The sequence below is a fragment of the Solenopsis invicta genome, chromosome 13 (assembly GCF_016802725.1).
Source record: "Solenopsis invicta isolate M01_SB chromosome 13, UNIL_Sinv_3.0, whole genome shotgun sequence".
NCBI lineage: Eukaryota > Metazoa > Arthropoda > Insecta > Hymenoptera > Formicidae > Solenopsis > Solenopsis invicta.
Window position 1 is genome coordinate 14,026,182 of NC_052676.1, and position 26,717 is coordinate 14,052,898.

Consider the following 26,717-nt stretch of genomic DNA (forward strand, 5'->3'; position numbering starts at 1 on the left):
TGTAAGGTTTCTTGGTCTACAGTCTCACAAAACCGTTATATAAATATTTATATTTGAGATTAGTATGTTAAAGATTTTTAGTATTATTAAATATTTTCTGATACTAATAAAATATACTGTTTGTTTTCTGTTCCTGAACTCCTGAATTAGTGTGCACTTAAAGTGAAATAGATATATATTTGAAAGTTATTAAAAACAAGAAGGAACGTTCCAGTGCAGTCTAGTGCAGGAATAGAAAACAAGCCTATACATATAATAGATGATATGCGCAATATATATCTTCATTTAATTTGTTAAAATAAAATTTATTTTCATTGTTTAAATTGATTCGTCCTATTCTACTAACATTTAATTTTCATCTACTTTAGCTATATTGATAAAAATATTCATAGTAAAATATTTATGTATTATCTTTATCGTTTATCTTAATTTATTATGTAATTTATTCTGAATCTGAGATATTTATGTTACTATTTCTCAGCGTTATTTGCTAAACCCACCCAATGTTTGAGAGTGCGTTCAGATTCCATAAACCACTAGGGAGCTTTTCATTAGCTCCGCCCATTTACCCAGTCACCCAGAGATCACTCACCGGGTGGAGAATCTGAACGCAGCCCAAGGAATTTGATTCTGTCCATGGGGAAATTTTCTACACTGAGAAATCACCACTTTCTACATACTCACAGTTTATGATTAAAGTGATGCTAAAGTCGTCCTTTTTTATCGACCAAACGTTAATTGAGAATAATTTTCCAATTTTTTTCGTTTTCGTTATCCTTATATAGCATCCATTACACATTACTGTCTATACTTTAATTGTGGAAAAGGATTTTTAAATCTGTAAATGCAATTAGAAGAACGGTATGCCCGAAAATTAACATTCGGTCGGTAAAAAAAGACGATTTTAGCATTCCCTTAAGATAACGACTAGAGCTTATTGGTCGTTACGTTAATCATAAACTGTAAATATGTAGAAAGATAGCGACTTGTTAGTTTGGAAAATTTCCCCATGGACAGAATCAAAGTCCTTGGGTGTACACCTATGGAATTTGATTCTGTCCATGGGGAAATTTTCCAAACTGAGAAGTCACCACTTTCTACATATCCTATGTTCCGATATTAACTGCCAGTACTGAAAATGTATAGTATATGTGACGTGAACTATAAATTTCCAGTACTGCCAGTAAAAACGGAACACAGCCATACTCGCAGTTCATGATTAACGTAACAACCAATAAGCTCTAGTTGTTTCATTCTCAGTTTGGAAAATTTCCCCATCGACAGAATCAAAGTCCTTGGGTGTACACCAATAAGCTTTAGTCGTTTCATTAATCATGAACTGCGAGTATGGCTATGTTCCGATATTAACTGCCAGTACTGAAAATGTATAGTATATGTGACGTGAACTATAAATTTTCAGTACTGCCAGTAAAAACGGAACACAGCCTATGTAGAAAGTGGTGACTTCTCAGTTTGGAAAATTTCCCCATGGACAGAATCAAAATCCTTAGGTGTACACCCACGGAATTTGATTCTGTCCATGGGGAAATTTTCCAAACTGAGAAGTCACCACTTTCTACATACTCGCGTTTCATGATTAATGAAACAACTAGAGCTTATTGGTTGTTACGTTAATCATGAACTGTAAGTATGTAGAAAGATAGCGACTTTTCAGTTTGAAAAATTTTTCCATGGACAGAATCAAAGTCCTTGGGTGTACATACATACACTATCCGTCATTGATTCGACAGTCATAGTAGATAGCTGACTTACTGACGTCATAGTCTAACATATACAATATATGCTAGACTGTAAAAGTCAAACTAAGAAGTCGCTATTTTTCTACATACTTACAGTTTATGATTAATGTAACGACCAATAAAATCTAGTCGTTACATTAATCATAAACTGCGAGTATGTAGAAAGTGGTGACTTCTCAGTTTGGAAAATTTTCTCATGGATAGAATCAAAGTCCTTGGGTGTACATGTAGTAATATATGTATTAGTAACACATGTATTCTTAACTTAAATAAGCAGAAAAGAATTGAATTTTAATTTAATAAACTATTAATTATAATATAATATTAATACCTTTGTGTTAATTAGAATTAGTATCTTAGAATGATGAATAATATACATATAATACTGCTATACTACTTTAAGACGACTCAAGTCTTGGAGAACTTATTGTACAAATGATGTCTTTAACAATCTTTTAACACACAAAGCATTATGATTAATTGAATTAGCAGTTTAAAAAAAATATATTCTAAGTGCAATATTTAAAAAAAAGTGAACCTACTTTTTTAGATTTAGGTTATATGATAACCTAGGAGCAATATATTTTTTTTTAACAAATGTAAAAACTATTTGTTAACAGAAGTTTTTTTAATAGACAAAATTTCCAATTTCTTAACAAGAGTTTAGGTTTTAACCTAGGTGCGATGTATGCCCGCACAGGTTAGATTCGTACATAGGCTTTGTTTACACCGAATACTTGATACGCGTAATATTAATTAGTAACTTTCTATTCAATTATCTTAATTTCGGTAATATATTTAATGAATAGTATATTAAGCTGGTACAATATGAATCAAGATAATTAATTAAATATAGATATCACGTATCATTTACACGTATTGTCGAAATTAAGATAATTTAATAGAAAGTTACTTGTTAGTATGCGTGTCAAGTAGAGTCCTATATAAAGAGAGAAGCGACATCGAACCCCCACCACAACCTTCAGTATCCAATTGAGTCCTCCACCGCTATTTTGGGACCGCTCTAACGTCATCAAACACCCTCAAACACCATTCGTATCATTCTACAAACAGCTGTGATCACAATATGGCTGCTCGCTTAGCCAATCAAGTATCAATCAAATTACCAATCAGAGCTTCGGACATCAATGTCGCTTCTCTCTTTATATAGGACTCTAGTGTCAAGTGTTCGGTGTAAACTAGGTCATAGATGATTCACACATACTAGTGTGCAGAGTATCAGTTCCACATGAGGCGTACTTTCCGAGACGCGTAAATTACAAAAACCAATCGTAAATTTGTTTAGCATTTCTGTTAGAGAGTACAAGAGAAATCCTAATCAGCAATTGGTTGCATTAGATACGCATTTCTTGAAATTCCGCGAAATACGCTTCATGTGAAAAAAGGCTTTTAAAATGGCGTAACGTATTTTAGAAGTTACTAGAATACGCAAATTACGCTACGCAAGTTACGCCTCATGTGACGGCTATTTTGCATAGAAGCATAACCGTACGCATAAAGAAATTGATTGGTTCATTTCCTTATGCATGTGCTAACGGACCAATCAACTTCCTTATGCATACGGTTATGCAACTGTGCAAAAACCTGTGTTGTGGCCTTTACTGCAGCTATTAAGGTTATTCCGCGAAGTGTCAAACGATTGTAGATACAAGTAAGAAATAAAATTTGTGCACCAGGAAAAAATATGAGATATGTATACTCGATATAGTTTTCAAATAAAGTTTGTAAATAAATATTTGCACATTTTCTGTATTTGATCGGTTTTAATCTAATTAAGATCATGGTGTAAAAAAAAAGGTCAGTCAACGCGCATCGTTGGCGGCTTGATGTGCTGTGAGCCAATGAAATTTAGATCCAAATATCATGGTATCCAATTAAGGCTGTAGCCATAGGGTGCTTTCCAGCTACGACACAAGTCGACACTGTGTAACACAGTGTCCATTAGTGTGAGTGAAACAACTAAAATTTTCTCTCTTACACTAATGGACACTGTGTTACACAGTGTCGATTTGTGTCGTAGCTGGAGCACCCATAGAAATCTAGCATTTGGACCCAATTCTGATTGGTCGAGACGTATGGTCTACTGCGCATCTGGTTACTTGCTTCACCATTCTTCTTACACCATGATTAAGCTTATAAATTTGTCATTATAATTGTACAACGATGAGCTGAGATGCTTAGATGTAGGTAAATAAATTATAACTGTAATAAATATTAAAAACTAAAATTTTAAATATTTATTACAGTTGTATTTATAATTTATTTAACTATATGCTCTGATGTATAGTATGAAATCGCATTGCAATATTTGATAATAAGGTCCAAGACTGATATAAAACAGATCTCTATCAAAAGTTCAAGAAATCCAAATGAGTCGATTATTTTCTTTATTATTAAGTAATATATACTCAACTTCAAAGAATGGTGCTCTCTGTTGAAAAAAATTGCATTCTTGGAAGATAAAAAATAATAGAGGTGAAGATCGTTCATTCTTTAAACAATGAATCCATACGATGGAATATATATCCTCAATATTATGATGAATTTCAACCACGTATTTTTCTTTATGTATAATATATTCTGACTGAAAATCATCATTTTCACCCTTGTATTTTCGGAATCATGCTCATCTTGAAATTTTACTGGGATTAATGTTTTATCTAACAGTACTATTTGGTATAAAAAAAAATTTTTTAAATAGGTTAAATTTGTGCTGGTATCATTCTTTCTCAGTATCTTTTCTCTGCAAGACCTATCTGCAAAGAAATTGAGAAGAAAATAATGGCAAAGTTTTTGTGTAATCACAGAATAAATGAAGAGAAAAAAAGAGGACTGCAAAGATTGAAAGGATATTTTTTTCTATTTTCTCTGTATCCATGCAGCAAGAAATAATAAAATGGAATTGACATCAAAATGATAACTTCGACATTGATTCAATGTCGAAATTATCATTTTGATTTTGATTTGACGTCGATTCCATTATCATTTCTCGCTGGGTAAAACTTATTTGCAGAGAAATATAAGAAAAAAATTTTCGAGCAGTACGCGACATTGCCGCTGGGTAGACACGGGAGTTCTATATTTTTTGTAAGTAAATAATCACAGATTAGAATAAAAGAAGCAGGGTTATGTGATTTTTCACTCTTGAGGGAGCATAAAGTCCTATTTTAGGCAAGAAGGGGTGTTCTCTCAGGCATGCAAGGAAATTCGTTCTCCGCCATATTGGTTTCAAAAAACTTATACATAGATATGTGTCAGTGACATTCCGTTTGCGCTATATGTAGTGTAACAGCTATAAAGTTAGGTTAGATTAGATACTCGAACTCATTTGTCTTTGTTATCTATTCATCATCGTTAATTCACTCTTTAAAAATAAAAATGGTAAAATCTATAGTACCAGGATGTTTCACGACAAATTATTTAGACAAATATAAAAACAAATTTCAGAAAATATTAGAACAAAATATAAAAATTAGTTTTTACAAGTAAAAAGTTATATTAATTTTATTAATACGTAATATTTTATTTTTATTAATAAAAAAAAAATATTTTCTTTGTTGATACTATTAATGTATGTGTTGATACTTTATTTATTTAAAGCAAAAAAAAATTATTTTAAATTATTATTTTTTATTTTATTAAAGTTTATTTTTTAGTTTGTTTTTATATGTAAAATATTACTTAATATGTTTGTTATACTAGCTTATTACATTGCTAAATGTATTATTATATGTTATTAAATAATTAAAGAAAAATTTAATGTAAAAAAATTAACAAAATTTTGAACTTTATTATTCTAGCTGTACTGTTTATATCACACATATACTGTACATATTTTTATGTGTGCAATCTTTAAAACTAACATAGCGCCCCCCCGCCGCGAACGTGCCACTTTCCTATAAATTATGCACCGTTCCTCTATTCCTAAGCCCGTGGGTTTCTGTTTTGAAAGAATACGTTACTGTTCCCCTTCTCCTTAAATAAAAGTTTGACCAATAGGACAATAGTAGAAAGAAAGATACATGCCCATACGTATTTACTTTCCTCCTACTAAGTCTTTCAAGATGAAAGATCAAACAAATTTTGTCACATGCTTTGCTCAATATGTTGATGGAAGATATACATATATATATATATATATATAATATTATATAGATACATATATAAGGTTGGTAACACCGCGTAAGTAATTTGACTAGACGGATTTTTAAAAATTCTTACATCTACATAATGGCAGCACAAGATCAGTTTCACGCAGTTCTCCGCTAGTCGCGTAGTCGCGTCGGAAAACGGTTCGCTGCAATTGACTGCATTCCTGCCGCGCGTTTTCATGAAGAAGACAGAAAGTACGCTAGAGTGAGTAAAGTGATTGATCGTGTAAATTCTCTTTTCCTGACTTGCTTTTCGCGCCGAAATAAAACTCAAGCCTTTCTCTATATCAATAGTATCGTCAAATATTTTTCAATCAAATGCGTTAGTTTCTTCTCTACATGATTATTACATGGATAAACAAAAAAGGAACACTTCTTTGTCTATATAGCTGCTATACCGCGTTTTATAACTCTCTTTCTCTCTGTCTGTCTCTTCACTTTTCTCTCCTCCTTTCTCCATCTCCCTCTCTCCTTTGCAATCTTTCGTTTTTTTCATTCTATTGCTTTTCTTTCATATATCACTGATTTTTATTTATATTACATGTACACATAATAAAATGAGATTCATATCGCAATCGCACATCTTTTTTTATATTGCAAATTTTTGCAATTTATTTGTCAATATTGAAATTTGTTGACACTATCAAAAATGTTACTTTTAAATTATATAATAGAAATATAAAGATCAATTTCTGAATGTCTCGTCTTATGAATCTTTTTCTTTTTATTTCTTTCGATACTTGTATTCTTAATAAAACAATTTTTTGTGGTTAATTATTAATTAATGTATCTCAAAATCGATTGTGAATTACGCGCGAAAATAGAACTAGGTTTATAAGTATAATAACTTTTATAGGCAGCTAAACCTTAAATCTATCTTTACTGCATTATGCTGTACTCTCTTTAAACACGAAATAATAATTATATATACACTTGTGCGTGAAAGAAAAAACTGCAAAAGAAACACAAAAGTGGAAAATAAACTTATACAGCTTAAGATAAGCATATTATTAATTTTTAATTATTTTGTTAATTTGTAATTATTGTTATTACTGTATTATTAATTAATTCTTAAAATGTTTGACAATAGATTTTTTTGTTCCAGAATGGTTACTTATTAATATGTTTTAATATTTTTATATTTTTTAATGCCCGCCCTGTATTTTTATATTTGCATATATATTATTTAGAAGTTTAGGAAACTTGAAGAAATTTGAAGAATTGCTTCGTAAAAAGATCATAAAGAAATTTTAAAATTGCATGTTAAAGAGGAAACGCACAACTGTAAAGCTAATTTTTACATTCGACATTTTATTCTTTGAATTACACAAAACTGAAGATTGATATTTTTTCGAAAATTTTTTTATTTTAATTTGAAAAGCTATAATTTGATGAAACTTAATTGGACAAAAAATAAAGAAAAAGTATTTAAAAATAAAGTAGGCTTTCTATGTTTTAAAACGGTTTTTTTTAAATAAAAATGTGCCATAATTTTTCACAATCCTATCTGTAAAAGTCCATATTAAATTGATAGTCAAAGTTTATTGTTGACGCTTTTCCGTAATGCTGATTAGTTTTCTTGCTGTGCTTTCTTCATAAGCTATTGTCATCGCGATGGAGATCGCGTTTTGAGTTATCAAGAATTATGTATGTATCGAGTAAATTTGTAATTTATAATATCAAAAGTTTACGTGTGTGTCGCGCGCGTAGCGCGTACCTATTTTGCTAGTAATATTAAATTTTTTGTGCATAAAAGTTTATTTTTATAAAATGTTTCTAACTCCAAAAATAAAATTTTCAAAAAAAGAGAAAAGAGAAATTATTTTTTTAATATTCGCAATTTGCATAAACAATTTTTTAATTTAATTTAAATAAATAAAAAAGGAAAGTTTAAATAAACAAAGTAATACGGAGTTTCTCTCAGAATCATATCTTCCAATGATTAATCTTCTTTCCACTGTTTAACTTTAGACCTTCTCCTTTCTACCCGCATGATTCGGTTAATTAAAAATTCAATGATACCGTTTTTATTCCGTCTTGGCTTTTTTAACAAACAGTCTCCTTAAGATTCATTTAAACTGTAATAATTTAAGACATTTTTAACTTACAGATTTATTTTAAATTCAATAATAATTAGTTTATTTTTCTGTTTGTATGTACAATTGCATATGTTAACTTTTGTTATTTTATTTTATTTATTTATTTTATCTTGTCTTATTATGTATTATTTTTTTGATACGTTAATTTTTCTGGATGCAAAACAAAAAAAGATTGTATTCTATGGACAACAGCCAGTTCAGATCCAAGGAAGATGACACAGAGAGAGAATTCACGACTAATGTCAAAGAGAAGGAGAAAGAAACTCTAAGAACTGTAATATCTTTTTATTGTTATATGTTTTCTATAATTCTGCGTTTTTGTTTATTTAATTAATTTGTAAATGCGACACTGCAGAAGACCGTTTAAAAAAAGTTGAAATGTTTGTTTTTGTTTTTTACATTAATTATAATAATTGTAAACATTTCGTTTTTGAAACTTATTTAATGATATAAACAACTAACTATAGCTCATTTTATTGTAATTAAAGTTTTTCAAAATAAAGCCTTATCTCGTAATATATTTTTATTGCTTTAATTTTAAATAATTTAAAATACAATTGACACATACATTATCACTCAAATTTTCAGCACGCTTAAGATTTTTTCATACTTCATGAAAAGTAAATGAAAAAGTTAAGAAAAAAAATCTTTAAAAAGTTTTGAAAAATATATACGAATCAAGCATATTATTTAAAACATTTTTTTCTCTCTCTTTTCCGTAAAATTTAAAAATTTTAAATTAAAAAACATTTTATAAGAAATGAAATTTACACAAGAAATTTGATGGCGGGAAGGTGGTATTATGGCCCTTGTAGGTATTCACTCGTAATCTCTGCTATTCGATGAGGAATTCTAGTGATTACTTATGGAACCATTTATTTAGTAACTCGTCGTTATACAATAACACTAATACGCAATACACAACAGCTGATATTTGTTATAAGGCATCTTTGCTATTATCTTTACTTTTTACTTAACGTTTCTAAATTTTTTTAAGATATATTTTAATGTTAGAGAATTACATATATTTTCTCATTTTCTTGTAGTATACTTGGGTGTGTTATTATACAAATATAAGTAAAGTACTTTTTTGTTATTTAACATTTTATTCGGTTACATTTAAAATAAGGAAAAGTTAAACAATAACATGAAATTTTACTAATATAATATGCTGATATCTTCACAGGTCTAACACGATCTCCTTCGAAATTTTCATATTGAAGTAGTTAATAAGTTGATTGTAGCTTCACTCTTAAACTACTCGGAAAAAAATATTTTATATATAATTATTAATATATTAAATATAAATATAAGTATGTACAATTATATAGAGAAAAGGAGGGGATTATGATATACCATTTTGTTTTTGACAATAACTCAGTAAATATTAACACAGTTTTAACCAATACCAGTTTATTAACAATAGAGATCTATCAATCACCTTATAAGTAGAAGTTTATCGGATATTATAGAACGAACGTAATTTACAATTTGTTGAAGAAGGAAGAAAGGATGTATTTATAGAATAACGGAGGGATCGTGAAATATTAACAACTAATGTTATAAAAATCATTTTTATTTATAAATTATAAATTAATGATTCTTTGTAAATTTTACACACTATACGTGCCGCAAAACAAGTTTTTACAAACATTTTATAAAATATGTTTTATTAAAAAAAGTTTTTTTAAATAACATTTCAGGCTTAAAAATTTTTTAAGATAAATTTATAACTTTTTAAAACAATTTCTTTACTTCTAATAAACGTTACACAAAATTTATAATGAGATTAATTGTAAAGTCTCAAGAGAAATACACATGGCGAACGATCATATTTCACAATCACAGTCCACATGTGTATAATTTTATAATAAAACATTGTGTGTTTTTTGTTAAACAAAACAACGTAGTTTAAAAATTGTTTTTAGTGAAGGGGCCACATTATTACTTCTGTTTCTTTTCGACCAAATTATGTAGTGTTGTCACTTTTAGTTTGTCATTTGTCATTTTTATAAATAATATCTTAAGTAATAAATTTTTTAACTTTGAAAATTAATTGAACAATATATATTAACAAATATAAACATTAATTTTTCAATAATAATAAGTTATATTGATCTGACAAAATTAAAATTCAAAAATAGAAAGTTTATTTCAGTCACAGCGGTTTTTGGTGTTGAATAATAATTTGTAATGTTTTTACAATTTTCAACTCAAATTTTAAAATATTTTTATGTTAATTTTTGTATGATAATTTTTCATCATTACAGCACTTTTCTCAAAGTAAAAAAGATAGATTTAAAAAATACCAATTTTCAATTTTAATTTAGAAAAAAATATTGTAGAGATAAAATTAAAAGAGCCTTTTAAAGCACTTTTTTCTAAAATGTATTTTAAAAAGTTCTTTATATTTTTTATTGAAACACTTAACTTTTCATGAGATGCGAAAAAATCTCAAACGCTGAAATTTTTGAGTAGTAGTGTATTAGAAACATAATAAAATTGGTTAAAATAAAGGAAAAACTTATTTTGAGTTTCTCATTTCATTTATATGTATATCATCAAGCTACATTTATTATAGCTTACCAAAATGGTATTGTATAATAAAAGTTAAAATTAAGTTCAGCTGTTAAATTATAGAAAAGTTTATATATTTTCTGATTAGAATGCAACTGACTTGCTTCGCATCTGCTGATGCACTTGTATAAAGGGCAAAACAAATGTGTTACACTTGGAACATATGGCTTGATGGGTATAATGGACCATATGGCTCCTCGTAGAAAATCTGTCTATAAATAGCTGCATAGATTTCATCCCTTCATCACTTCCATGTACAGAAGAAAGACTTTGAAAACTGTATTATAATCTGTGAAATATATATTTGTTTTATTTAAGTAAAATTAATATTTAAATTATAGTTTATATTTAAAAAAGAAATTAAAAAGATATAAGGAAAATATATTATTTAAAGCTGAAAGTCATATTTAGATAATAATTTTATATTATCTAACTAAACACATAATTTCAATAAACAGAAATAAATATCATGCTTTTTGTAATTAATGTATTAACATATGTATATAATAAGGTAAATAAATAAAGTAGTATTTATAATTGTATGCTTGAGAATACAGAACTGATCTATGCGGCTGCTACTGATTAAGAGTAATTTCTTGTGAGTGATGATTCCTCTCAACGGTTTCTTGGGGTCATCGTGAGTGACCTGCGTTTTTCTTATCTCGATGGCAGTGCATTCAATTAGACGCAGGAAGAAAGAACATTGTAGCCTACAGAAATAGTGATATTTTTGTTCTTTATCATTACGGTGTGAATTTATTCGTTTTCTATTATCTTTTGATCAGATTGTATTATTGTCCATCATCAAAGGAATCCCTTCGATCAACTCAACGCTGTCAGACAAGATAAACTCTGCAAAGTACAGATTCCTGTTCTCTCGACAAACAATATTAAGACAATGAAGCTGCCTGTTCTTTTGACGCTCTTGTACTGTTTTTGCATCGATGTCAGCTACACTAGAGAAATAACGTATGTATTCGATTAATATATAACTTGATATAAGAAACTCTGGTAAAAATAATGTTTTTGTTGTGCATGTTTTTACTGCATCTCAGTATTTTTATAAATTTTTCATATTTTAAATTTATTAAAATTTATAAAAAAAGTATTTTAAATTACTTCAGATTTTATAAGAAATTTTTTTAGAAATTATAGAAAAAGAAATCTTAAAACATATTTATATATAAAATAATTCTAGAAAAAAATTTTCTAGAAGACTTTTCATAGTTCAGCAAATATGTCATTCTTTGATGGAAAAATTTTTATGAAATTTTGATGGCATTTCGAGCTTGACATTTTATTAAATTTAAAAAATTTTATGAAATTTCAATAAATATGCAATAAAATTTTTATATTTTGTTAAAAATATTACTTTCTGCGTTTAATAAAAAAGGGGATAACATTTTAATAAGAATTCAATAAAAATGTAATAAAATTAAAAAAAAAATTAATACTAACAAAAATAAGGTGATTTTATGAAATTTTTTTGAAATTGTAACAAAATTTTAATAAAATTTCAACAAAAAATCATAGATACTCTTTAATAACAGATTAACTATATTTTTGTTAAAATTGCAATAAATTCTTAAGAAATTACAACAAAAAATTGCACGTACTCCTGTACGGATTAATGACATTTTATAAAAACTAGTTAATATATTTTTATGATATCGTTGATCAAGAAATTTCAAAATAAATATGAATATCAAAAAAATACAGGATGTGTTTTACCAAAAAGAAAAACCGAGAAAATCTGGAATTTTCGGTGAATTTTTCTTTTAGCCTTGAAAATTAGGGTATTTATGAAATGCAGGGTATTTATGGAATGCAGGGTATTTATGAAATTTTATTAGAAGTTAGGGAAATTTTTGGAATTTATTTTTAAATTTAGATTCTATCTCTCGCTAATAAAATTAAAACTTTTATTGTTTTTTTCTAATTTTTGATATTACTAATGTCGATAGTCGTTATCAATAAATATGGCATACACATCTGTATGTAGATTTGCGTGTGATTTGTGAGTTGTTATTATAAATTAATGCCAAGAAAAGACAGTACATTGTTCTAAATTAGCATTGTGCGTTTATAAATGAATGAGAAAAATGATTTTATTATCAATAACGAGAGAGGTCAATGAACAAGCAAAAAATTCAGGTTGTTCGTATAAAGTGTAGTTTGTATTTAATAATAACTTTTTGTCACAGATGTTTCGACTCTACGGAGTCTTCTTCAGTGTGTATATGACTTTTACATTAAAATGTTAACAACTTTTTTTAATGCAGCCTAAAGTTCGAATATGATACAGCAGTTAAAGTTCATAGTCCAATTTTGTTAATTGCTTCGTCGTTTCCCAATCCGCGAAACAAAACAAGTCCAGAAGTACGGCGACCATTCGCATCTCGTCATACGACTCGTGCAATTTATTTGAATCTCGACCATCGAAACTTTACAAGTAAACATAATATTTATAAGCGTTATTTAAACCGTGTCAATTGTAACAAGTAATTAAGACTTACAGTTAGAGTCGTTACAAAACATTTCCAATTGTTGGTCACTTTAAACTTAATACAATATATATCTTTAACGGTCGGCGTGACAAGGGAGAATGAACGCTGCTAGTGCTGCGGAGCGAGCGCAAAATATATTCTGCTGTTTACAATAATATACCTAACTTTGTCTCTCTACATATCGGCAAGTCTGTTCAAAACAGAGCTGTAATAATCGTCGAGAAGTTTCGTATCAGTTTTTTGATTTAGCCCGTTTTTCTGTTCATTAATATGTATCATTTCGGAAATCAATCGTTTATACTAATTGGGCTCAAAGTCAAGGATCTTAACATTATCCCAAGTCAAAGAATGATTTTGTTGTAATCTATGTTCACTAATAACGGATATTTTGGATGATTTAAGTTTTATGTTATTCATGTGTTCTTTAATTCTTGTTTTTAATTTCCTTTTTGTTTGTCCTACATATGAAGCATTACAGTCATTACAATTTAATTTATAAACGACATTGTTACACTCTGTTTTGTTGCTGCTGTCTTTGTGAACTTCGATAAACTGGCCTAGCTTGTTTAAAGATCTAAAGCCAAGCGTCACTTCGTCTTTGTTCAGAAATTCAAATATTTTTTCCGATAAGTCTTTTACATACGAAAAGATCAGGAATTTTTTTCTTTCCACGGGCATATCAATTTCGTCAACTGGGTTCTGAACTCTGTTATTTAATTTAGTATTGATTAACTTCTCTTGATTCTCATGTTGATTTTGTTAAAAATTAATTCCAACGGGTAGCCATTATTAATTAAAATGTTAATGTAAAATTCTAGATTTTTCTTGTGGTATTAGAGATGTGATAAGATCGCCCAATCTACCATACTGTAAATGGTTTCTATTTTTTGGCACATCGGGTGATGAGAATAGTACGATAAAATCTTCCTGAAAAGTTGTCTTTGTGGTACCAGTCAGTATGTAAGATGTTGTTTTTGACTCTAATTGTTGTGTCTAAAAAATTGAGGCTACGTTTCTTTTCACTGTAAATTGTAATCGGTTGTGATATCCGTTGAATTCGTTTAAAATGCTTTCAATTACGTTATGTAGCGGGTGCCGCTAAAGCAATATTGTCTACATAACGTACGTAAAAATGTAAAATAATTTTTAAATTATTTAGAACTTTAGACTTCAAGTCTTGCATCACTATGTCCGCTATCGCCAGTGCTAACGGTGAGCCCATAGGGACCCCAAACGTTTGTTTGTAGATATTGGTAAACGTGAAATACGTTGACATTAAAACAAATTGCACAGCTGCAATAAATTCATCTTTCGGGATATTGATTTTTTTTCGATGAATTCCCATCTAAAGCTAATACCTTTGATCGCGAGATCTACAGACACATTAGTGAACAAGGACGTTACGTCAAGCGACAGCAAAGTCTCAGAGTCCTGTATGTTTTTGTTCGTTAATAACTTACAGAGTTCAAAACTGTTGTCTACGTGACTTATCGCCCGCGGAATACTCCAAAATAATGTTTTGTAAGAAGGTCGCTAATGGATAAAGAGCTGTTCCTACCAAAGATACGATAATTCTTAGAGGAATGTTAGGCTTATGTATTTTTGGCCGGCGGGTCCCAATAGCGCATATCCCGATAGCACACAAACCACTCACAATGGCAGATTTTCCGTAAGTTGGGTTAGATAAGTCAAGATGATTGGTTGGTGGGTTATTGGGATGTGCGCTATCGGAACCCTTCCATTTTTGGCAGGCCGTAAGCTTTAGGTAACATGCAATCACTCCTCAGCAAAGAGTAGAATTTTAGTTTAGAGATATATTCTTTTGCATGCCATTTTTTGGCCAAATCATTAGCAAGCAGTTTTTTCTAGTTTAAGTGTAGGGAGTCTCTTTTTTTCTAGTGAGTACATGTCTTTGTCGTTAAGTAAATTCTGCATTTTTACTAGATAATTCTCTTTATCTGTTGCAACCACTGTATTTTCCTTGTCCGCGCATATAATTATAATATCGTCATTTTGTTTTAAAAATTGTGTTGTGTGTTTAAACATGGAGATCAGTTTTTTATCGATATTGTTATTGTTTATTTGAGTATCCAAAAATCGCTGCAATTGTGAACTATAATGTTTTGAATGTCGGTTTTATGTTGTGCGTTAAATTTGGTGGTATTGTCCTCGATGTCTTTTATTATCTCATGTATCGCTATTTTTTTATTACTACCTAATTGCAGAAGGTTGGACACTTCATTCGGAATTGCGGTTTTGGAAAGTTTTACGAACCATTTCTCGTTTGTTTGGTTGAGTGAATTAAATTCTGTTTTCTTTGAAAACGCAGTAGGCTGAATCGATGTTGTTATTAATCCATATGTAATAAAACGGAAAGGTTATACAAACATCATGAATTTTTTGCTCGTTTATTGGCCTCTCATTATTGTTAATTTGTATACGAGCTAATCAGATTATTGTGATTTTATCGTATTCAAGATACATCCGATTAACTGCGTTTTAGTGAACCTAAGCAGAACTTCTGATTATTACAACAGGACTCAAGATTTTATAATTAAAATGTTTGGTAGATTTTACTACAATTCGATAATTTCTACAAGATTTTTTATTTGTTCGTATTGGTTGAATCTACCAGATTTCTAATTAATGCAACAAGACTTTTTAGTGTACGCTTTTACTCTGTACTTCTAGCGAGTTAAATTATTGCGCACAAATTGTTATGTCATTTATTAGTTCATATTATTGCCTTTAATGTTTTTTAAATTTAATGTTTAAAACTCAGGTGATTTTTCTTTAAATAAGGAACATTTAAAGATATAATAAAATAAATTTATTTTAGAAAGTTGTATTGAAAAATTTTCTAATTTTACTTAAAATTTTAAATAAAAATTCCGGAAACTTTAAAATTCTTTTGTAAAATTTGAGTACACATTCTAAAAATGTTATTCAAAATTTTATTCAAGTTTATGAAATTGTTCTGCCATGTATACATAACATATCTCTATATATGGACAAATGTACACGTATTTATATTATATAGCAAAATTTATATTCTGTTTGCGAGAAACATTTCTGAAAAGTTTTGCATAAGAAATTTATGAAATTGTAAAATTATTTAGAAATTGTAAAAAGATTTGATTTTTTGATGTATACATAAAGTTATATGTCTAAAAAGGCTTATATACAGGGTGTCCTGTAACGCTTCATAAATATTTCAGACAGCGAAAGAGGATGATATTTTGAACTAAAAGTTCCTTTGCCAATTTTGGCTCAGATCATTATTTACCGAGTTATTAACAGTTAAAGTTGGTCAATCAGATTGCACGCAACCGAAGCGCCCAGAAGCGTAGCGTGCCGTGGGTTGTTTACGAAGTTACGTGGATTTAAATGAGAATGCGTCAAATCTCAAAATATTTTACAAACTATTTTGCAAAATATTTTGCAAAACTCAATGTTTACAACATTCGAAAGCGTGAATCTTTATCTTTAATTTGCGTTTTTGATGAGTGTTGTACAATTTTTTTTCACTGAGTTAAGCAACACTGAAGCAAAAATGGGCTCTTTTTCTTGAATTTCTTTCTTCACTTCCTAGTGTAAAAGAATATTCGAGAAAAATGAACTTAAATAATCGAAAGGTTTTGCCCTTTAAAATAAACCCTGGAAGATCGTTTAATACTTTTTTTTTTACGAAGTTCACGTATCGACTACAGCAAAAATTAAGTGAGCGTTCAACAGCAAAAATTAAGTGAGCGTTCAACAGCAAAATTAAAAAATCATTTACAGTTATTCTTCAAAAAAATGTGTAACATGATAAATCAACAAAAATGATAAATCAAATGTTTAAAAACGCATTTTACAGCTTAATGTTTCTACATACAATTTTGATATCAATTTTGAAAACGTATATTAATTTTTTACAAAGCTACACAGATAAAAATAAAGATGCGGCAAAATTTATTATGTATTTTGCGAATTTATTTGACGTGAATTAAGAATCGCACACAAATGCGGTTTACAGTATTCAAAAGCGTGAATTTTTACGTTTTATTTGCGTTTTTGTTGAGTGTTGTACAATTTTTATTCATTGAATTATACAACATTAAAACAAAAAGGCCATTTTTGCTTCAGTGTTGCCTAACTCAGTGAAAAAAATCGTACAACGCTCATCAAAAACGCAAATTAAAGTTAAAGATCCACGCTTTTGAATGCTGTAAACCGCATTTGCGTGCAATTTTTATTTCACGTTATGGAGTTTTGCAAAATTTCTAAAATTTGAGATTTGACGCATCCCCATTTAAATCCGCATAACGTCGTAAACAATCTGTAAATCGTTTAATAATCTATCAATTTCAAAACTAGAGATTTCAAACTTTAAAATTTGTTACGATTGCTATTTTAAAAATTTTTTACGATTATTTTTTACAAAATTGACTTTTTTGAATAACGCCTATTTTTCAGAATAAGTGTTCATACACTACTCAAAAAAAAATAAGGAACACTTTCCAGACACCAAAAATTAGGCTATTTTCAAATGACTGTAACTGTGAAAAATCATCGTAGACAAAAAATCAAAAAACCATTTTAAAGCTTGAAGATCGAGCTTTAACATGCTATTAATGGTTTTCAAAAATTTTCTCAATTTCTTAGTACTATGCTTAAAAAAAGATACTGTTTTTTCATTACAATTATGTATTTTTAACAATCTGTAGCTCAATAAAAAATTTTTTCTCGACAAATCCAATGCAAATGCCATAAAGTATGCCATTTTCTCTACAAAATGCTTTTTTTAAAATTTTTTCTACGATTTTTTTTGACCAAGTTACGAGACTTCGAAAAAATACATTTTTTACAGTACATTTTTCCAAAAAATGACGTCTACCGCCGACATTAGCATTACCCAATGTGCACCACATGGACGTTGCCGGTCGGATTTTTGCACATCGTGTGTGTGTGTGTGTGTGTGTGTGTGCGTGCGTGCGTGCGTGCGTGTGCGCGCGTGTGTGTGTGTGCGCGCGCGCGTGTGTGTGTGTGTGTATGCGTGCGCGTGCATGAGTGTTCAATAGTGTGTATTTCCTTCTCTCTGATCAATTACTGCTTGCAAGCGTTCTCACATATTTATACATCTTGTAATACGATTTTGCGGAATGTTGTGACAAATTTCCGTTAAAATTTCTCCCAATTCTTCTAAATTTCGCGGCTGTTCCTCGCGACGCTTTAATCGTCGTTCTTTTTCATCCCAAATGCGCTTGATTGGATTTAAGTCCAGGCTGTTGGCGGGATGATTTAACAGTCTAATTGCGTGTCGTTGAAAAAAACGTCGCGATATATTCGCCGTATGAGGTCGAGCGTTGTCCTGCATAAAAATAAAGTTTCGACAGGTTCGATTTAATAGCAAAACGTGTGGTCGTAGAATATCGTTGATATAACGAACACTCGTCATTGCCGGAGGTGACAGGATCACTAGATCACTTCGTCTTGTAAGTGATATACACCCCCACACCATCACGGAACCGCCGTTGTAAGATCGTATTGGCATAACGCAACGTCGATCATAGCGTTCATTTCGTCGAAGTCAAGTACGAGCATCATTACCATAAAGGCAAAAACGTGATTCGTCGGAGAAATATACATTTCTCCAATCCCTTACGGTCCAATTTATGTGATCGCGCGCAAAATGATAACGTACTTGGCGATGTACGAGTTTGAGCCTTGGTACTTGCGCACGAACACGAGAACGAAGACCGGCTTCTCTCAAACGGTTGCGAATTTGTTCGCACACATGGCGCAAATGAATGTCATCGCAAATGTTTCTTGCGGTAATTATTCGTTTTTCTAATGCATAACGAACAATGGCTCAATCTTGTCTATTTGTCGTTAATCGAGAACGACCACTACCTTCACGTCTCGTGTAATTTCCCGTGTCTTGATATCGTAACTAAGCTCTACTCACTACGGACACGGATGCACCAATATCTTGCGCCACATGACGCATACGAAAACCTTGTTGCAAAAACGCAATTATGCGTGCAACTTCTACGGCCGATAAATGTCTACGCGGCATTTTGAAAATTCCGTGTCGCTTATCACATTGCGAGAATCGCCGGCGTACTAAACAAAATTTTATTGTATTGAGCATGCAATGTTTACATATGGTCATCTTTGTCTAAAAAGAAATTTTCTTTAGACTAACAATAAGACAACTATATGTTTACAGTCGTCTTACTCTAAAGAAAATCTTTTTTTAGACGATGACCATATGTAAACATTGCATGCTCAATACAATAAAATTTTGTTTAGTACGCCGGCGATTCTCGCAGTGTGATAAGCAACACGGAATTTTCAAAATGCCGCGTAGACATTTATCGGCCGTAGAAGTTGCACGCATAATTGCGCTTTTGCAACAAGGTTTTCGTATACATTATGTGGCGCAAGATATTGGTGTCCGTAGTGAGTAGAGCTTGGTTACAATATCAAGACACGGGAAATTACATGAGACGTGAAAGTGGTCGTTCTCGATTAACGACAAATAGACAAGATCGAGCCATTGTTCGTTATGCATTAGAAAGACAAATAATTACCGCAAGAAACATTCGCGATGACATTCATTTGCGCCATGTGTGCAAACAAACAATTCGCAATCGTTTGAGAGAAGCCGGTCTTCGTTCTCGTGTTCGTGCGCAAGTACCAAGACTCAAACTCGTATCGCCAAGTACGTTATCAATTTGGGCGCGATCACATAAATTGGACCGCAAGGAATTGGAGAAATGTATATTTCTCTGACGAATCACGTTTTTGCCTTTATGGTAATGATGCTCGTACTTGACTTCGACGAAATGAACGCTATGATCGACGTTGCGTTATGCCAATACGATCTTACAACGGCGGTTCTGTGATGGTGTGGGGGTGTATATCACTTACAAGACGAAGTGATCTAGTAATCCTGTCACCTCCGACAATGACGGGTGTTCGTTATATCAACGATATTCTATGACCACACGTTTTGCTATTATATCGAACCTGTCGGAACTTTATTTTCATGTAGGACAACGCTCGACCTCATACGGCGAATATAACGCGACGTTTTTTTGAACGACACGCAATTAGACTGTTAAATCATCCCACCAATAGCTCGGGCTTAAATCCAATCGAGCGCATTTGGGATGAAATGGAACGACGATTAAGGCGTTGCGAGGAACAAGCGCGAAATTTAGAAGAATTGGGAGAAATTTTTATGGAAAATTGGCACAACATTCCGCAAGATCGTATTGCAAGATGTATAAATATGCAAGAACGCTTGCAAGCAGTAATTGATCAGAGAGGAGGAAATACACACTATTGAACACACACACACACACACACACACACGCACGCACACACACACACATACACATAGGAGAGAGGGTTTGGAGTCATTAAATATTACAGAAATGACGAACTGCGGGGTCCTTATCTCTGCTGTGATACATACACGCGCGCGCGCACACACACACACACACACACACACACGATGTGCAAAAATCCGACCGGCAACCTCCACGTGGTGCACATTGGGTAATGCTAATGTCGGCAGTAGACGTCATTTTTCGGAAAAATGTACTGTGAAAAATGTATTTCTTCGAAGCTTGTAACTCGGTCAAAAAAATTGTAGAAAAAATTAAAAAAAAAAGCGTTTTGTAGAGAAAATGTTATACTTTATGGCACTTGCATTGGATTTGTCGAGAAAAAATTTTTTATTGAGTTACAGGCTGTTAAAAATACATAATTTTAAGGAAAAAACAGTGTATCTTTTTTGAAGGAAAAGCAGTAGCTGTTTTCCCTCCTCACCGCACAGCGCCGCGCCTACAGCCGCGGCTGCCTACGTCTCGGCCGTCTCGGCGACCGGCGGGCGGTCCTTGCGCGCGGTGATACGCGCTTATTCGCAGACTTTATTAATTTTTATTTCGTTAACTATGGCAAATATTAAAAAATGGTAAAGGACTTTTCTGCTCAGTTTTACTTGATTTATCAATCCACGAAACCACGGGCGATCGTTACCTGACACCCTGTATATATAAAAGCTTTCTTTAAATAAAATCTAATTTTCAACGTTGTATTATGTTGTTCTCTTCTGTAAATGATCAATTCTTACAGTCACGAAGATATTAAGGATGCTATGTTGAGTTTAGTGCACATGATGCGAGAGAATACAGAGAAGTTGGAAAGGCACGAAGCGAGAGAACGGCAGCTGGGCGAGCAACTGAAAAAAACAATAACTATCCTGACGAAGCGTGTATCCGTTGTAGATAGCTTAAAGTTGCAGTTGACTAAAATAGAGGAAAGGATCTCGGGAATAGAACATCTGATCACACAGGTGATTATCCGATTCCGCTCACAATCATTAAAATGTAAACAATTAATTCTCTAATTCTCTAAGTTAATGACGTTTCTTCGCGCAGAAAGACGAGAGAGAGCGTATACAGATGCAAAAAACCGTGGACAGTCTAGAAGACCTGGAAAATCGTTTGGAAACCTGGCTCACAAATATCGAAAATAAGATAGGGGAGATAAATAATCGCACGGAAGCCACGTCTGTCCCGGACAGTAGTCTTCCTGATATTCTCAACAAACTAAGTGGCATAGAGAATAACTTGATGGGAGAGGTTACAAGATACAAAGAAGGTCTGCATAATAACGTAGCAAAGCTAAATAGAGAATCGGTTATGCTGACGGAGAAAACGCATACGATCTTTTCGGAGGTGATTCATTTATAATTTAGAAATAATATATATTTTTCTTATGCACACTAAATATTTTAAACAATACTATTTTTTTAATCGTAGGTGCAGCATATAGCCGCCAAGATCGGAGACCTCGAAAAATCTCTAGAGAATATAAAACAGATAACACAGAACGTTCAGGAGAGACCATCGGAGCGACAATTGGATTTGTCTCCAGCCTTTGACGATCATATTAAGACATTAGTGCAAGTGCAAGATCTGTTGGAGGGCACTTCTGACAAATTACAAGAATTACCTAGGTAACGTTTTGTACAGCCCTGGTGAGAATATGTTCTAGAATTCTTCACATAATATAAAATGCCTTTTAACATTTTTATATAAATTTTATAAATTAAAAAAAAATTTCTCAGATTTTGTAGAAATTGGAACGCTTTTCAAAAATGCTAACAATAAGAAAATTATTTTAAAAAATCTGAAAAATATTTATAATATATCTCTTTTTCAAAAATAATATCTAAAATACTCCAATAAGAATATTTAGCTTCATAATAAAAAAAAACTTTTTTTAATAAATATGAAAAAATCTACATCTTTTCCAGAAATTTTTATATATGTGAGAACTTTGATATACATAAAAATTTCTTGTTCTTAACAATTTTTAAAGAAATACTATAAAATCTAAAAAATATGAAAATCTACAGTTTTCTAGAAAAACTTTTACAACATGTGAATTCTGATATATTCTATTATTTTTCATTTTATAATTTCTGAAGCAAACTTAAAGTCTGAAAAAAATTTGTCACAAATCTTTATAAATTAAAAGAATAATAAAATAAAAAATTCTTAAAAATAATATGAGATATTATGAGAACAATTTTTGCCAGGATGATGTTCTTGATATCAGTTTTGACATTCTCCTTCAGAAATAAGACCATGTAACATCCTTAACACTTTGATGCTAATTGTCGCTTTACGATGTAGGATAAAAGAAGTACAAGCGCTTCACAACGAAACGCAAGCTATGCTGCAGGAAACTAAACACGCGTTGAAAGATATCGTTACACGGGGTATCGATGATATTGGGGATAGAATAATAGAAGGCAAAGAAGAAATAAAGGACTCGGTGACAGCGTTAAGGTAAATTCTAATTGTTATTTAATGGAATGATAAACGTTAAATGTAGTTACCTTTTTTTCTTCTTTTATTGGATACTAAATTTTATTAAACGGACAAGAATTGAAATTAGAGAACTATATCTAGCGTTAAATATCTAGATATATATCGCATAATCCTTTCTTTTAATTCTTGAGTTTTTTTAACAGGATGGACCTGGCTAACAATGCAGATCGCGTTAACCAGGAATTACAGAATCTGGAAAAGGGTCAGTCCGTGATGGTTTCTATGGCAGATCATGTGCTGGACACGAAGAAGAGGGTGGAGTATGGTGTACATCAGATCCTGCTAGAAGTGGGCGATTTGGTAAAGACTCAAGGTGTTAATATTAACAGCACTCTTAGTCAAAGATTCGATGGAATCTCGAATGATATCATGGACAACCAAAATGGTGCGTTGGCAAACCTTACCAGCAAGATGGAACTGGAAATGAACAAAGTAAAAATTTGTTACTTATTGATTGATGTGACCACTGTCAGAATTTGTTGTTACACTGCTTTTATTGCAGGTTTGGCGACAGATTAATGTGATGTACCAACAGATGACAGAAAGCGCTCGAGCTTTAGATAAGCTGCACCAACAGAATGAAGCCTATGTTAGTGGCACCACATCTACTATGGGTGGAATGGAGAATAAGGTAATAATTAAGATATGATGAAATAGGGACGGAGTTTTTTGACTTTTCTGGGTACCTGAGTGCAATATCTCATTCAAACGGGAGGAAGAGAGATAATTTCAATAACCCAAGTATTTTATTTTATTTTTTTGTTGGATGTGTTGTAGCATACAACCTGAGAGTATCCTAATCAAATACTGTTTTTTATTAAATCACTTTGAATTTTTTTAAATTTGTTAAAAATTTACATATTTTTTAAATATGTACTCCAAATTCTGGGTGTAAAATTTCACACTCACGGGAGCTTTAGGAAAGCTCCATACCTTTTAAAAAAAAGTTTCCATCTATGTGATAAAACATACATTTAGACCAGGGTTTTTCAATCTACCGTAAAAATTTTAGAGAGGTTTAAAAAAAATGAAAACAAAAATAAAAATGCAAGTAACCTACAAAGTAAAAAATATTTTTAAAATTGGGAAAATGATCTAAATTACATTGTTTACTCTTATTTATATCAAAATATAATATTATTTAATAAAATTATTTTAAAAATGATAATATAAAAAGTAACATAAAATTATTAGAACTTAACTTTTTATAAATAATAATAGAGGAGAAGAGGGTTAGGCTACTGTCGACAATATGGTTACCCCTATTATCTCCGTTATTAGGTGACATTCTAACAATTGCTTATGGAATTATACAGTATATAATATATTTGTCACCTATGAGATACTATTATTGATATTTTTTAAAAGTGGTTGTCCCAGTAGCCTAGTTTATGGTGAATCATATGATCTTTTCAATACTCAGGTAGCAATGAGTATTAACTCTCAATTTGAAAGTTTATTTAGGGGATTAACGTTTATTTGAATATCATTTCGGACACTATAGTTAAGTATATTTTTCGTAAGGATATCTATATTGTTGCTGTTAATTATAATTAATATATAGAAACGAAAGCAATAGTTTTTGGATAGTTAGAAAAACGAACGCAATAGCTTGAATTTGAATTATATAATAAAAGTGTTTCTATTTTTTTTCTACGTGCTCTACAAGTGAAGTATTTCACTTAAAGAGGTTATTAAAAGAACGGTGCCATTTTTTACAACAAATTTAGAAAAAAGGACAAATTCTTTCTTGAACAACGATTCTCTATCATGTTTTAGGCGCCTTGCTACATACAATATCTTGGATATGTTTCTATGTGCTCTAGCTTAATTTTATAAAAACTTTTTAAAATTAAACTAAATGTTCTTCTCATTTTACTTAAATATTCAATTACTTAAAAGGTCGTATAAGTCATCAATAGAATAGACTTATTGATGAGTATACTATTACAAAAAATGCGTTAACAATATCTCATAGGTAACATATGTAAATCTATTAAAAGCATATACATGTATTAGTGTCATACGATCCTGAGTGTCAATCAGCGGACGCTCGCGCGGAGCAGTGAGGTAAGAGATCAAGTTCTATTGTAAATGAGATATTGCAAAACTTTTTTTGTAATATTATTTCACTAATGTTGCAACAATATTCACAACAATGTTGTGAAAAATAATGTTATATACAGGGTGTCAGGTAACGATCGCCCGTGGTTTCGTGGATTGATAGATCAAGTAAAACTGAGCAGAAAAGTCCTTTACCATTTTTTAATATTTGCCATAGCTAACGAAATAAAAATTAATAAAGTCTGCGAATAAGCGCGTATCACCGCGCGCAAGGACTGCTCGCCGGTCACCGAGACGTAGGCAGCCGCGGCTGTAGGCGCGGCGCTGTGCGGTGAGGAGGGAAAAACAGCTACTGCTTTTCCTTCCTCACCGCACAGCGCCGCGCCTACAGCCGCGGCTGCCTACGTCTCGGTGACCGGCGAGCAGTCCTTGCGCGCGGTGATACGCGCTTATTCGCAGACTTTATTAATTTTTATTTCGTTAGCTATGGCAAATATTAAAAAATGGTAAAGGACTTTTCTGCTCAGTTTTACTTGATCTATCAATCCACGAAACCACGGGCGATCGTTACCTGACACCCTGTATATGCTTATCTGCTGATAGTGTGTGCTACCGCCACCAGATAGACGTAATAAAATTTTCGTAATTAAAATTTACATAATATAATATAAAATAAAAGATGCAAAACATTATTACATTGTTCACATTTTATTGAAATAATTTATTAAAGGAGAGAACTCCTAAAATTGTTCAAAGATAAATAAAATATAGTTAAATTTTTAGGGCTTCTTTCATTAATCTTTCTTTAACTAAACCGATTAGTCCTATTAAAATTGACAAATTGCGTTTGTTATTTTACATAACACGTAATACGATTGATCAATTCCAATGACAAAACCGGTTGATTAGTGTAACGAAGTTTGGTGAAAGATGTCCTTAGTTTTTCTAAAATATAAGAGACAGACGGATAGTTTAGTGTTTATTCTAAATCTAATGTCCATATTATTCTATTCAAAATTTACTTGCTGTTACGCAACTCTTAAATATTTTCCACGAAACTAAATTGATTGATTATTTGAAATTTTGCAGGTAGGCGAGATAACGAAACGTATGATGGAAGTGGATGAGAATTTGAATTATCTGCTCGGTCGCCTATCATTGGTAACCCAAGAATTCAATCAGATTAAGACAGGGTTAGGAAATGCACTGGACAACATCAAGGCTTCGTTCAAAATAGTTCAGGAAAAGGCATTGGATGTAACTCATCCGGGTCCCCATCCACTCCCGGAAAACTATAAGAACCCAAATGAATCCGAGACTAGAAAGCCAGATGGTAAGCTTCCGTCAAACTTCAGAAGTCACGTCACCGATGTACCCTTTAATTGATGTTGAGTAAACAGACGTTTGAAAATTGATTAGTTGTGGTTATTTACTAAGACAATATAAAATTTTGTAAGCATTAAAAGTTTTTTCTTGTAATTTTTTTTACGATTCCTTACACGTACCCAAATTAAAGTTTAAGTATTTGCCATTGTTCTGTTTATTTCTTTACTACACAAACTGTTTGTTTTAGTTGTGACTGTAAAGTAAGCCATTTGACTCTTGAGATCATCAGGCTTGGGCTAAATCTCAGTCAGCAGAA

The 26,717-nt window shown here is 31.3% G+C and overlaps 1 protein-coding gene across 1 annotated transcript; it reads left to right on the forward strand.

Annotated features, from left to right (window-relative positions):
* The first annotated feature begins 6,042 nt into the window (after positions 1-6,042).
* Positions 6,043-26,554, forward strand: LOC105197033 (centromere-associated protein E). The gene is made up of 9 exons (XM_039456555.1): positions 6,043-6,127; positions 11,394-11,577; positions 21,246-21,465; positions 21,551-21,850; positions 21,935-22,131; positions 22,814-22,969; positions 23,155-23,443; positions 23,514-23,642; positions 26,165-26,554. The coding sequence occupies exons 1-9, from the start codon at positions 6,112-6,114 to the stop codon at positions 26,459-26,461; spliced, it is 1,788 nt and encodes a 595-aa protein (XP_039312489.1). The 5' UTR covers positions 6,043-6,111; the 3' UTR covers positions 26,462-26,554.
* Positions 26,555-26,717: the final 163 nt, after the last annotated feature.

Coding starts and splice junctions, on each gene's coding strand:
- LOC105197033 (XM_039456555.1), top strand. Junction 21,466..21,550: donor TAGAACATCTGATCACACAG/GTGATTATCCGA, acceptor TTCTTCGCGCAG/AAAGACGAGAGAGAGCGTAT. Junction 22,970..23,154: donor GACTCGGTGACAGCGTTAAG/GTAAATTCTAAT, acceptor TTTTTTTAACAG/GATGGACCTGGCTAACAATG.